Source organism: Pimephales promelas, chromosome 25, assembly GCF_988280905.1.
Source record: "Pimephales promelas chromosome 25, fPimPro1.hap1.1, whole genome shotgun sequence".
In the NCBI taxonomy this organism is placed as follows: Eukaryota; Metazoa; Chordata; class Actinopteri; order Cypriniformes; family Leuciscidae; genus Pimephales; species Pimephales promelas.
The window spans coordinates 20612495-20627858 of record NC_142793.1 but is presented as its reverse complement, the minus strand read 5'-3'; the positions used below and the strand labels follow the sequence as shown (position 1 = coordinate 20627858).

Here is a 15364-nt window from a genome sequence, read left to right as displayed (position 1 = left end):
GATGCGTCTGAAATTCTCTACCATCTTTGGACATCTTACATTGTTGTTTTGAATCAAATGTGGCTAATGCCTCTAACCTGGTTTATTTTCAGCTCCAGAGATAGTCAACTATGAGCAGCTGGGATTAGAGGCTGACATGTGGTGAGAACTTTTTTTTAGCAGATCACGCTTTGTTCTTAACAAACAGCAAGCGTCAAAGCTTGGCTATGGCTTAACCATGTGCTCTCTTCCGTCCCTCTGTTTCCTCCAGGACCATCGGAGTCATCACATACATCCTGTGAGTATGAATGGGAGAATGACATCTAGACATTCCACAGAATGATGGACAGATTCCATGGAGTTCCATACACATAGAATTAACAGGTCACGTGCTGAACAGATGTATTGATGAACCACATCAATGAATAATGAATGAGAGGTTCTCATAATGGACCTTTCACATTTCACATATGATGTTACACCCATGCCCATGTGAATTGTCATATATTCACAAGCTCATATTGATTGAGAATGATGGAGGTAAACAAATATATTGATATACCAGAAAAGTGAATAATGAATGAGAGGTTTAGCCTTGGGCCATCAGACAGCTACACCCAAACTGTTCCACCCATCACCATTGTGAACATAATTACAGCACTTAACAGCTGTCTGATGCGTAAACTCGTGCATGTGTTTGGATTACACTTTCAGTCGGATCACTTTCAGGAATTAATTAACCGGAATTTTCGGTCAAGCATTTGTCTTTCTTTTTCAGATTAAGCGGGGCTTCGCCATTCCTGGGCGACTCCAAACAGGAAACTCTTGCGAACATATCAGCTGTTAACTATGAATTTGATGAGGAGTTCTTCGGCAACACAAGTGAACTGGCCAAAAGCTTCATCAGAGAGCTGCTGGTGAAAGATACAAGGTGAGAGTTCAAATCACGGTTCAGCCACGAAGAGAAACAACTTACAGTAAAGGCTTCAGTGTGAAGGCTTTTTTGGAAAATTGTTTTCTCTTTTTTTTTAGAAGGGCTGTCAATCACTTTTTGTGATTAAATCTAATATTTTTGTAGTTTGACTTATATATATTTATGCAACAGTGTTTTTACTAGTCTCTCATGTAAAAAAAAGAAAAGAAAAAATAATCTACTGTATATAACATGCATAAACATGCTAATTTTGACAGCTGAATTGCCATTAATAACATTTAGAAGTAGCACGTTTAGTAAGTTTGAGCTTGTAATTTTCATTACTGTCAGGTTAATGTTAAATTATGCCTAATGATGTATTATATTTAGGGCTGTGCAAAAGTTAATTGCGATTAATCGCATCCAAAATAAAAGTCTGTTTTACATAATATATTTGAGTGTGCTGTATATAATTATTTTGTATATATAAATACCTATGCATGCATGTATATATTTAAGAATTATTTGCGCTTAAATTCTGTATATATATATAAATACATAATCTATATTATATAAATATAAATATTTTATATAGGAATAACACATTTTCTTAAACATATACATGCATGTGTGTGTATTTATATATACAAAATAATTATATACAGCACACACAAATATACTATGTAAACACAGACTTTTATTTTGGATGCGATTAATCGCAATTAACTTTTGCACAGCCCTAATTATATTCTATGGTGGCTGCCTACAGATCTTGTGTTTACTACGGCTAAATAGACTTGCTTTGAGTCAAAGTGACCTTATGGACTTCATTTTGTACAGTCGGACTCCAGCCCTACACGTAATGTAGGCTATACACTGGACCTTGTTTTGTCTTGTGGTTTCTCTGTACATATCTGTGAAGTATTGGATGCTGGCACTTCTGATCAGATTTGAGCTTGTTATTTCATATAATCAGCCTATCCTTTCTCAGCATGTACATTACTTTTGTGCCTTTCATGCTACTACTGCTGTTGAATTCTTATTCACCGAACAACTGGTTGAAACTTTCAACTCCACTTGAAATGACTTGAGTGTGCCGTTGGAGTCCAGGGCCTAGCTTTACAGTGGTTCGCCTCATACTTAGAGGGGAGGACCTTCTCTGTAAATATCAGGTCATTTCACCCTCTGCACCTGGGGATCTATTCTTGGCCCTCGTTTGTTTTCCCTCTACATTTTCCTTAGGCTTGATATCGCAGAAACATAACATAAATTATCATTGTTACACTGACGACCTCCAACTATATTTTCCAATCAAACCAGGAAATTACTTTTCATTAGATCATCTCTTTGCATGCCTCAATGAAGTCAAGACGTGGATGACAAATAACTGAATGAAAACAAAACCGAAGTGCTTTTACTCGGTACTGCTGCTACCTTAACTAACAATCTACACAATCTTGCAAAAAATCTTAGAGTCTATTTTGATCCTCTTCTTCAATTTGACAAGCATGTAGTTGTTCTTTCAACTCAGAACTGTAGCATAAGTGAAACACTTTCTTTCTAGTACAGACCTTGACTTTGATTTGAATTTTGATTCATGCTCATCCACCTATTTCCTCTATATTAGATTACTGTAACTCTCTGTACGTTGGCCTACCTCAATCTACACTGTCTCAGTCACAGATGGTTCAAAATTCAGCAGCCAGATAGTTAACAGGAACCAATAAAAGGGATCATGTCTCCCCTGTGCTTGCCTCATTGCATTGGCTACCAATGAAATTTAGAGCCGACTTAAAGATCCTTTTTTTTTTTCACATACAAGGAACTGCACAAATCGGCCCCGGATTATATTTGTGATCTTATTATAGGCTATACACAGCCTCTAGGTCACTAAGATCTTGTGATCAGTTACTTTTATCGTTTCCACATTCTCGTTGTAAAACAAAGGCTCTTTAGTTACCCCAAAGCTCTGGAACAGTCTACCTTTGAACATCAGAGACTTTTAAATACAGGTTAAAGACGTACTTTTATTCTCTAGCGTTCGAGAGATGCTGTGTACAGTATGTATTTTTAACAGCTAGTGTTCTACATTATGTATACTGATAGATTGATTTTGATTTTTACCTCCATTTCTGTCTTTTTTCTACTCCTTTTCTCCCTTGAATTCAGATTTATTTTTATTGTATTGTAAAGCACTATTACGTTTTCTACTAAGACTTGACTTCTTTTCTTTTTTTCTCTCTTTAAGTTGTTCATTTGCGTTTACCTTCAGTTTTCTTTTATTTTCTTTGCAGAAAAAGGCTTAAGATACAAGATGCACTCAACCACCCATGGATTAAGGTAACAACTTGCATTATGTCTGAAACATGCACAATTGAAAGCATATTTATCTACTCTTGTGCTGCAAATGTGAAATGAGAACTTCCTACTGGCATTATCACATATGCGAGTGTTGAACTTTGCTCTGTCGTTTGGAGTGAACTGACCGGGGTTGTATGCACATCATTAACAACGATATATATGACAAACGTACTGTAAACGTGCTATATCACACATGCCACGCTTTGCATTGCGCAATTGAAGTGATAGTTCAACTAATAAAGAGCATTCTGTCGTCATTTACTCACACTCATGCCGTTCCAAATCAGTTTGGCTTACTTTCTTCTGTATTCGAATTCAGAAGAATCTTTGTTTTGAATCTTTTAGTCAGTGGGTCCAATGTCGTTTTGGACCTCAAAAATCCTTTAAAAATATGGAACGACATGAATGATGACGTAAACGATGCCGACTTTCATTTTTGGGAGAACTATCCAGGTATCCTGGTATTACGTTGTTGGCCAACTACTAGATGCACGTATGCATGCAAGTCTTCATCATGGAAGCAATCGCATGTCGATGAATTCTTCTAATCAATGATTGGACTGTAGATCCGACTCAATCCAGTGTGTGCCATGCTGTTCTCCTCATCCTAACACCACCATCCCTTTGATCCAAGATCCGTCTTCTTGCCCGGGTCTGCTGCGTGAGTTGACTGCTTTGACTCCCTGGTGAAAAAGCGAACTAGTTTCTTACTTATTCTTCCTCCTAATTTCTCTATGCGAAGACCCACGAACTGCCGGAGGACAGCAGCGCCAGCTTAGAGGCGCAAGAGGAAGTGGAATCGCAGCTGAAGACCAAACGCCTGAAAGAGTACACCATTCAATCCCACTCCAGCATGCCACCCAACAACACCTATGTCAACTTTGAGCGTTTCGCCAACGTTCTGGAGGACATCACATTGGTGGAAATGGGTCTCGAAAATGTGGCTCAGAAGCGTGAATCCCTTCAGGACGACATTGAGGCTCTTCTTTCCATCTACTGCAAGAAGGAAACTTGGTATAAAGAGGAAAGTGAGACCATCCGGCAGGAGATCTCGCAGGTGCGCTATGAGTTCCGCAAAGTGGAGGCGTTGAAGAAAGGCCTCCAGGAGGACTTGAGGACAACCGATGCCAACTTAGCCACCATTGACAGAAGATACCTGACTAGAGAAGAGCACCTGAGCTGCCTCAGACAGGAGCTGAACGCAGAACTATGCTGGTTGCAGGAGGTTATGGGTTCACTAAATGGAGAGGCAGGGAACAGGGGCTTGGGTTCTAACTCAGCACTCAACAATGAGGTGAACAAGGCCCTGAAGGAGCTGTTGAGCAGGGCCTGTGGGGGTGAACTATGTCCTCGAGCGCAACCCGACATCTCTGAGTCTAGTTAAAAGAGATTAGACTGCAGTTGTTATACACTGGGATTAGGAGAGTTGCAGGATGTGTAATCAGTGGCGTAGATGGGGGAGTCGCAACCACTGTGAAAGAAATGTAAAGAATGTGAAAGAAAAAGTTTGTCCCCACGCATGTAATATTTTAAAGATGTAATTTTGTCATGATTTACTCACCCCCATGTTGTTCCAAACCAGTATGACTTTCTTGGGTGGAACACAAAATTTTGAGAGTTTTTGGTCCATACAATAAAAGTCACTGGTTACCAAAAATGCTTGGCTACCAATTTTCTTCAAAATATATTTTTATGTATTCCACAGAAGAAAGAAAGTCATACAGATTTTAAATGACATGAAGCTATAAGTAAATTATGACAGAATATACATTTTAGGGTGACCTATTTAATATTCATGAGCTAGGCTAATATGGTTTAAAACATCTAAGGACTATTCTGGATGGCATGTATTGTCTACTTTATGAAATTCCTTACCTGTCCTGCACTTTTTGGAATATAATTATATTTCAAGTGTTTAGTTTTTGTGAAACAAGTAGACCAAACAAAATAAGGTTTGGCAGTGAAATGGATGAATGTACAAGCATCAAGTTCCCAGTTCGAATAACGCACCGAATATTGTCACCTTATTATTATTATTATTCATGAGCCAGGCTTGACAAGGTTTATATCACAAGACTTTTAAACTAACAATTAAAGATCATTATCTCAACAAAACGTTAGTTTTTCATGCAAAACACTCTAAAACACATTTTAAAGTCAGTTTGTTGCTGTTTATTTGTAACTTTCTTGTTTTGTATATACTTGAGATTATATATATAAAATATTTAAGTTATACACATGTTGGTACACTACAGCATACAAGAACATACTTTTGAATTGAACATATTCCCCAATATGATTGTTTTTGTCAGTATTAAAGTTTTTATTTTATTTTATTTATGGTCCAATACTGATCAAACATCCTTAAAACAATTATTTCCCTTTTTTTTAAGCAAGAGCCAACAGTTGAGATGATGTCAGCCTTTATGATTTCATTCCTTTTGTCATCTTTATGCATGGGTTGTTTTTCCTGTTGTTTACAGGGGCCATACGTTTGACTTTGTCCCCAAAATTTTTACTTGCTTTGTTTTTCTCTATCTTATAAGTATTTTAAGTTCTCTAATTTATTTGTAAATGCACCTATGTTAAGTACTTGTAGAAACGTTACATTCTCCTTGCCAGTTTTTCATTTTTCATTTTCTTTCTTGCACATGTAATTTATTGTATATTCCTGTTACTTTCTACTTTAATTTAATTTAAAAAGCCATGGTTGTAATATGTGATGTCCTTTGATTTGTGTATGAATGTCAGCACTTGGATGTTTTCTTTAGCATGTCATGACAGATGTAATTTCTTTCTATGCTGAATAAAGCACTGGAATGATGATTAAATACCTCACACTGAGCATTAGTCCTGCAGCTGGCCATGGTGCATTGTGGGATAGAGAGAGATGAAGTGTATTCAGTCCCTCAGGGGTGTGTGTGTCTTGGAACTAGTGCAGTCATGTGCAATTGCTAAGGCATCACTTTTACCATTGCTCAAACTTTGGGCTAGCGATTTAAACAAACCCCTAACCCAAAATAGTGAACTTTTAGATCATTGCTTGTGCTACAGACTTTTTTCCAAATTGCGTGGAGAGGCTGCCTGACTTAAGATGTTTCACCTGGTAGTTGATAAAATAGGGAAATCCAAAGACTTACAGCATATTGAATGGTAACGGCAATGTGATTGTCTTTCCTTTAGCCTATAAACCCGCGACAAGCCCTGGTTCGACGACAATCTGTGGTGAACCTTGAGAACTTCAGGAGACAATATATTCGGAGGAGGTGGCAGGTAGGAGTTTTACATGCTTTTAGATCTGGAAATGGTGCTGTATGTTTCACCAAAACATTTTTACCAATTCTTTTTAAAATGTACAGTATACTGTATGTCTCTGCACTTTCTGTTCAACGCTGTTGGGATATCTCACCTCGAAGTAAAATAGGGATTGGGGGAGTGGCCTATTTGAGGTTTTTTCAAAGGCTCTGTCCTGAAACTCTAGATGGTGCAGGCTGATATGTCCTTCTGCTTAATCAATCTGCTTGCAGTCACATCGTTCTTTATAGGGCACAGCTGATTGGTTCCTGCTGTGTCAGTAGCCAATGAGCTCGTTGCTCAACCTTCAAATACTTGGCCAGCATTTGCTGTAGCAGTTGCAGAGTGCTTTTAAAAACTGTCCACCTACCCACAGCGCCACCTATATAGACACAGGGGTGAAAAGTACAAAATCGCTCATAGTGTTTGAAGTGGGAGGAGCCACTTTTACTAAATTGGCTATAACTTGTGAACGGAATGAAATATTGAATTTGAGGAAATTCGTGTATCTTGAAAAACGCAGCCGACGGCGGTCAATTAAGTAGCTATCAGACAAGTTAAACGGAGGCCGATCGAAACACGGAGGCCTGTGTGAAATTCGAAAGAAATCGGCCACCGGGGGACGCCTTCGTGTTTTTCACGTGCATAAAGGGTAGTGTACCACACGATTTTTAGTAGTAGATAGTAGACCTACTCGTTCTCAGCAACTTTGAGTCTAGTATCGCCAATGTCAATCAAATCATTCATTAAATATTGGAGATCATATAAAAACCAACTTTCGCAAACTACTCCTAGGTTTATGGCTTAACCTTCATAATTGTTAAAAAGCTTCAAAACCATCTATTTCCTATGGTAATTTGCCTGTATTGGCTGTAAATGGTCTTTTCCATCTATGATCGAGATGGTTACAGGCTTGCTATTTAAAACATAATACCTTTTTACGCATGTGCTTAAAGGCCTCAAAGCGCTTGAACCCCGATAATTGCTGCTCGCAGCTATATATTTTTTTAATGTTTTTAAAAAAAATTCTCTTCTGCTGACCAAAGCTGCATTTATTTGATCAAAAATACAGTACAAAAAAGTAATATTGTAAAATATTTCATTTAAATGTAACATATCTGTTTTTTATTTTAAAAAATTTTCAAATGTAATTTATTCCAGTGATGGTAAAGCTGAATGTTCAGCATCATTACTTCAGTGTTTGAAAAGAAAGAACAGCATTTATTTGGATTAGAAACTCCTTTGTAACATCATAAATGTCTTTACTGAAGTACTTTACTGACCCAAAACTTTTAAACTATAGTGATTAGTCAAAAATGTAATTACATTTTCTCCCTGTTCTCCAATAGCTTTCTTTCAGAATCGTGGCCCTCTGCAACCACTTGACACGCATGATGAAGAAAGATCACCCCAAACCACAGGTATCGCATGAGCTTGGCTCAATTATACTCGTTAAACATTTCCAATAAAGATAATTGTCTGGTTCCAGTAGCTCCAGCAGTCTCCAGGTAATAATATGGCCTGTTAAATCACAAGAGCAACTCTCTAGTGTCTTGGATCCCAAGATCACATACTCTGTCACGATGGTATCTGTCGAATACCGTTTTACGACTGCATATTATCTTTGTCGGGATTTACAGGACAAACCCAAGATGGGCTACGTAGGGCGCACGGTGGCCATGTTCGAAAGAGAGTGTGAGAGCGATCAAGAGGAGGAGGTGATACTGAGGAAACCCCGAACCAGGAAGAGAAGTAGCACCTCCTGAATCTCCTTTGCAGCTCCTATGACCGACAACAATACAAGCGTCTCGGCCACACTCAGCTTATGAGGTGAACCGGCAGCGCGTGCGCCTTTTCCAAATGCACACAGGTTGGATTGTTTTTAGAAAGGGTTTGTATTTGGTTTGTTTGACTTCATAGAGATTTGTCACCACATCTATAAATATGATGCAACAAGAGCAGTTGTGGCAAATATAGAATAAATGTGTATAAATGTATTAATGTACATATTAGAATAGGGAAGATTTTTCTGGATGTATTACAAGTTTGTATGTAAAGTTTACTTGTAAAATTTCTAAATACATATTAGAGATGTTTAACGTCACACATGCCACTTTGAGCCTGGCCTGTCTTAATATGTGCCACAACATTTCTTCATTCCTTTATTGTCATTTCAATGGTGCATGATTGATATAGCCAGCTTCATTTTTTCTGTATGAAATTTGTTGATTTTATGTGTTCTTTTTTTTATTATTTTACTGTGCTATTGGTCTCAAGGTGTGGTCACATTTACCATTATTCTGCATATTTTTGTGGGAAATTGCGAATCAGGAATTGTGCATTTTTGTGAATCATCTCCCCACACAGATTTCAGTGTGTTCACGAATTTCCCTCAATGACTAACACAAAACTTCTTGAACGTGACTTCCGTGTGGGCAGTGCTTCATATATCGCTACACTATTGACAATATTCACAATTTCTTTTGCATTCAAATCTTAAAAATTTTTAGTATTGGATGAAGCAAGTCAGTCTCAAATGGACTGGGTTAGAAGGCCAGTTTAAAACAGTGTAATACTCAATGTTTTAACTATTAAGTATCTTAAATTTCGACCAATTATCAAGCCTGGGTCGACAATGTCTTGTAAAGCTCTCAAGACAATAGTGATGTTTCAGATGCCATTTTCATTTCAAAAACCTATGTAAAGTCCACCCCTCTGTCGGGGAAAGACAATTAGGAATCGGCAATGCTGTTGGATTGTGAAATGAAACTATGTATACTATATCATTAGCTCTGTTTCCATCCATCATTTTGGGATACAGCATAAAAAATGCCAGATGTGCATAAATTCTAAAAATGCACATTAAAGACTTAATTAAGCACTTAATTCCCAGACAGCATTATAGTGTTGGCCCAGATCCGGGCCACATCTGGTACATGTGAAATCCACACATAACAGATATTGGCCGGATCTGGCCAGACACTATATTGCTGTCTGGGTTAAAACTGATACGTTTTTATATATCCTATGAGAAGACATGCGCATAAACTATGATGAAAACACATAAATCCTTCAACGCGCAACAAAAAAACCCATGCGACTTTGCCTCAATGGTGGATCTGATTGGATAACTGGACTAACCAATGGACCATTTTCATTGCACGGCATCTCAAATGTTGGTTTACCTATTCTGAAATGCCAAAGTCTGTTATTAAAATGGCTTGGTTTAATTCCTACCCAGAAACATCTCACATGATTGCTTTCCCAAACACCAGGCAACTTCTAGCTCTGACCTTCTATTACAGATATTTTGCACCAATTACCCAGGAAGTGACGATTTTCTTCTCTTGAGCACATGGGATGGAAATCGTATTCCAATTTGGCGCATGAGGTAAATTCGCAACTTTGGATGGAAACGGCTATTGAGACATTATGGTACTTGAAGTATTTCAGGACTGCGCTGATGTTATCAAAATTATAAAAATGAGACATGTTTTCATATATTTTGATCCTAAAATTGCGGTTACGCCATTGTTTGGCTCTTTGGCTTCAACATTCCCTTGACCTTACATAGGACAAGTTGAAAAATTGGAAAATTTACTTTGTAATAGTACAGTAACTAGATTACATATGTAAATGATTGTATCACAGTGCCTTGAGGCTGAATGTGATTGTAGGACTGAAAGTGCCCTGTGCTCTACATACAACACCATCAGGAAGAGGTTGTAGTCCAGTATCTCATTGTTCAGGAATGTGTTCTATACAATGGGCTTATAAATCTCAATGTCATTTTCTAAGTAGGCTCAAAAGTTCCAATTTATTTCTTTAAAAAAAAAATGTAAGAAATACAGTTGTTCACACTGCTAGAGTATTAAACCTTAATTGATTTTAAACCATTTTGCAGTTCGTATTTATACATTACATACCTGTTCAAATTCTTTTGTTTACGTGTATAAACATGACTATGTTCAGTGCATGTAAATGTACACCTGTATCGCATCACTTCTTGTGCATCAAGTCACATGATTGGTGGTGTTGGAGGACTAAACAGTATTGTTTACCAGTATAAATGCCAGATTTTCCTCTAAGTGGAAAATATTCGTAAAATGTGCCTCAAAAAAATCTCACTTATATCCATTTATTTTATATTCTTGATATGACTCTGTACTTGTGTTGTTCACGACCAATGTGAAATGAAAAAAAGTTTACTAAGAATAACAAAATGCCCCTTTTGTACAAATAGGAGAAGTAATAAATGATTAATATATTTATTAAAGTGCTTGTTTGATTATTTTCTATTCACAAGTTTATGTTTATGTTTATTGACTCATCATCTTCATGAGTTCACGGATGCTTTTATATCTGCTCATCCTCCAAAACAATTTAAAAATGAATAGATAAATAAAAAAGATTAAAAATTTTATTATTAACTAATATTATAAGTTATTATTAGTAGTAGTATGACCAATGAATAGCTTTTCAGTAATTAATATTCTATTATGATAACAATAATTAACTAAATAACTGTAGATATAGTGCATACATTTATATACTGTATGAATAATGTATTATAACATATAATTAATAATAATAACAATAAGTGCTACTAGCAATAAAAATGCTAAAATATTAAATGTTTGATTCATAAATTGTACATTTTTAATAATAATAATAATTGTAGAATTTAATAGTTTGTAAATATATGAATAACCTGATGTTCATATAATATATTATAAGTAATAAAAATAACTAATAATAATATCTTAAATATCAAATGTTTGATTCATAAATTCCAAATGTCTGAATAATAACAATAATAATAAAAAGAATTGCATTTATGTACAAAAATTCATATAGGAACCATTTATGTACGTTTACACACGTTTCAGCCTTTATATTAAGATTTCTAAGGTCATGTAACACATAAATTCAAAGTCAGTACAGAGTGAACTGACTGCTTTGGGCTTGTGTTATTCTATAATCCAACTTTTGTGTCACAATCAGTCTGTGTGTGAGAAAGTTTGCCCTCTAGTCCAGGCAGTCAGGCAGTTTCACAACAGCAGTGTTGTTTGGGCTCAATTTAGCTGAACGCAGTTGTGGTGAAAACTGCCATTAGAGAAGTAGGCCAGTGGCAATTTGAAAAGTATCAGGTGGAAGAAGTGAACCATTTTTTTTATTTTATTTTTTTATCTCAACTCTAAATCAATGTGGCCTGAGCAAAGTGTAGCCTATACTCTCTGAAACCAAGGGGTCTTGAGTTTTCACTAATTTCTCAATAACAATGAGCTGAATTTTACCAAGTGTGTCAAAGTTTGTTCCATTCCAGACCATTGCCCTACATATTTCAGTAATCTTTCCTTATCCCATCTAATTTGTATCCAAAGTATTATTATGTCTTATTCAATGAGATTAGAGTTGTCATAATGTCATTAATGGGGACCTGTTATGCAAAATTCACTTTTTTGAACTTAAATGTGTGTCAAGGGTGTGTACACAACCATAATGATAAAAATCCACCCGCTCCTCTTTATTAATCCCAAAAAACCATAAACAGTGTCATTTGCAGATTGTAGCTTTTCTAACAAATGTGTACGGCTGATGGACTCTGCCTTATTAAGATTGCCTTACTTGCTGCTGTTTCCGTTCAAAGACATAACCGATGGTGTTTAGTGTGTTTTTGACATAACCTTGTGTGTATTTGACAGTTTAAGCACAATAAGACTTGAAAGAGAACTTAGTTTAATACTCACATGATGCTCTGTCTGACATCCAGCTTTCTGTGCGCCTGCTTTGGGTGCGTGCTTTCGTGATGATGATGATGAGCTGCAATGTCACGTGAACATGACAGCAGTACAGGTGATAATCAAAGCCAAACAGATGTTTTAGTTTTTGGCAGAGTGTCAGCATCCAAGGCACGAGCTGAAAAGGCTCCGCCCTCTTCTGGAAAGCAGGGCGGGGAGCAGCAGCTCATTTGCATTTAAAGAGACATGCATGAAAACAGCAACCAAGAATTTACAAGATGGTATGATAAATTATCTGTGGGGTATTTTGAGCTGAAACTTCCTACTGGAGACACCCAAGACTTATATTGCATATTATGTAAAAGTTTTATTATCCTATATGTGATAAGACCGCTGGGGTGGCCATTTCTGCTCTGCAAGTGTGTGCTTTCATTTTTGGTTTATTATTTCAACAATGATTCTTGAAGAATACCCTTGGTACACATACGCATACTTTTTCCACAAAAGTCTTTCTTCAACATATATCCGCATAACTGCTGAAATCGGTTTCTTTTTCCACAAACTTCAAGTTGATTTTTGGCCTTCAATTTATCAGATTCCTGTTGAATTAGGAGAAATCAGAAACTCTGATGGTAGATTAATGCTTCACATATCTAGCTTATCTTATCTTCAGCTTCCAATGTATTTTGTATTTTGTAACAGATCAGTTTTTGCAGGTGCCAGTGTAACTGGAATTTAGTAAGCTTAAACCGTGGGTGGATCACGAATATTAGCTTGTGTGGAATTGTTTCCCCACAATTTGTTTTAGAAAATTCATGAAATGATGTAAGTCACGATCATCATTGACTACACACTGGCACACACCACAAGGTATGACAATTGTAATGACAGTGCCATCTACTGGTTAGACATTGTGTCTACCATATATATATATAGCCTACCATATATCTACCATATATATATATAGCACACACCAAATATATATATATATATATTTATATTTGGTGTGTGCCAAAATTATTATTACTGTCTGTGTTGTTGTTGGATATATCCTATTGTCCTTGGGTGCAAACTTCCACTACTTGCATTTTTTCTTTTCCAAAATAGTTTTTTCTTCTTCTTTTCTGAACTCTTTGACACAGAATGTTTGATATTTAGCTCCATCTATTGGTTGTCCCCGTCAATCTCATGGGTTTGACTATATATACAAGCCTATTTGTTTTCTTTTTAATATAAATTTGAATATAAGATATTATCTGAAGGACAGCCAGTAGTGTGATAATGTGTCATAATTGTATGAAAAATAAGAAATAATTTTATGCTAGGCTACATTTGTGCTAAAAACATTCTACGGTCACAAAATGATAACAGGCTGTATTTGCTCAAAAAAAAAAAAAAAAATTTGCCAGTATATGATTTTCACTGAAACCCTTACAAATGTCTCCCCCTGTTGGCCAAAAAGTGGACGTGCTTGATTAAAGTACTGAGAGGTTTCCCGCCGTTATCAAAATTCAACGCGAGCTTGCAGCTCACGACTCACGAGACACCCGGCTTTCTACAAGGATTCGCCATGAGAGACGTGTACAACTCTTAAAATGTCATTAATGTCGTGTGTAACCAGCTGTATTTCTACACAGGTAATTTAAAATTGACATGATTTAATATTAACAGCACAAAAACAATGTCCATTTAGCTTTTTTTTCTTCAGCGAGTGTTGCCCACAGGAAAACAAATGAGTTTAATAAGATGCCTCACACTTTATCCAAAACTAAGTATAGCCCAGACAATATAATTACTTTTGATTATTTTATGATGTACTTCTAGAAAGTTGACATTTTAAAGAATAGAGTGCCTAACAGGTGATCATTTCAAGCCAGACAACAACTAAATGAAATGACTGGGTTAAGAATGTGGGGAGCAGCTGATATAGGCCTATACGGGATCTCTGGGAAACTCTTTGTGATCCAGATCCTATTGGACTGCACTGCAAACTCTTACCATCTGGACGTGGGCAGCATGCTAGTAAGCAAATGTTACATTTGGATTGCATGGAAATCCCACATACTGAACAGGCAGTTCCGGCAAATGCTAATTAATGACCCAGTTTTACGATGTTAGTAATTAGCGATTCCAATAATGTAGCCTATGTATTGTACGATATGCCATAAGGTAATCAGATTTCTTAAAACAGGTCATATTTTATTGCCTTGAAGACTTTGTGTGATTTCCCCCATCACTGATGAACATGGGAAAATCAAGTGTGGTGGTTATGGTCTTTAAGTGTATTGTAAGGCAAAGAATATTCACTTTTAAAGCTTCACCAAAATTGTATAATAATATTAACTAAAATAAAAAAGGAGGACCTCAATAACCAACTAATTGGTAGTTGACTGGCCCATTCATTTTACATATGAAATATTGGGTTTGACATCTTCATCTAAATTTGACTCATTAGATTGAAATTGACATCAGAATTGGATTTGTAGATGTTGAGTGGTGCTGAATTATATGAAGATAAGGAGCTGCCCATCATTAATCATGCATGACATCCTTTCTCTCTCTTTCTCTCTCTCTGTGTGCGTGTGTGTGTGTGTGTGTGAAATCATTAGGTTGGATTCTGGTCAGATGACGACATTGAGGAGACGAGTTTCTGGAGGGCCCTCTCCATTATTCATTCAGGTCTCGTATACCCTAATCTTAGAATAGATGCTTAATGGACATGTCCGCTCAGGTCACTCATAACGTGTCACATATGGGGTAAATGTTACTCTTTATTACAAGTCTGGGATCAGTTTTGTTTGCCTTATACTTGTCATAGATGGATTTAGATAAGCCAATAAATAAATAAATTAGCCCCAAAACATAGCTTTAGTAAAATTTTAGATATTTGGACTGCAAGCGAGACAAAAATACTAAGTAAGAATATATATATATATATATTTTTTTTTTTTTTGCAGTGTAATCGCATTAGGTTAAATGATTGATCCAGCTGGAAAGGCGATTCATTGGTTTCTCAATAGAATTGATTCAGGGTTCTTGCTCTGGCAGAAATGGGGCGGAAAGCATATCTAGGGCA

The 15364-nt window shown here is 36.5% G+C and overlaps 1 protein-coding gene across 2 annotated transcripts in view; it reads left to right on the top strand.

Annotated features, from left to right (window-relative positions):
- The window catches only part of dapk2b (death associated protein kinase 2b), a 31296-nt gene extending 20642 nt beyond the window's left edge, over positions 1–10654 (top strand). The window contains exons 6-12 of one of the 2 annotated variants that reach the window (XM_039647981.2): positions 93–141; positions 251–277; positions 758–910; positions 3187–3232; positions 6437–6526; positions 7897–7968; positions 8188–10654. In XM_039647981.2, the coding sequence (XP_039503915.1) occupies positions 93–141; positions 251–277; positions 758–910; positions 3187–3232; positions 6437–6526; positions 7897–7968; positions 8188–8313 (563 nt within the window). In that variant the 3' untranslated portion in view covers positions 8314–10654. The other variant, XM_039647983.2, reaches the window with a different exon arrangement.
- The last annotated feature ends 4710 nt before the right edge of the window (positions 10655–15364 follow it).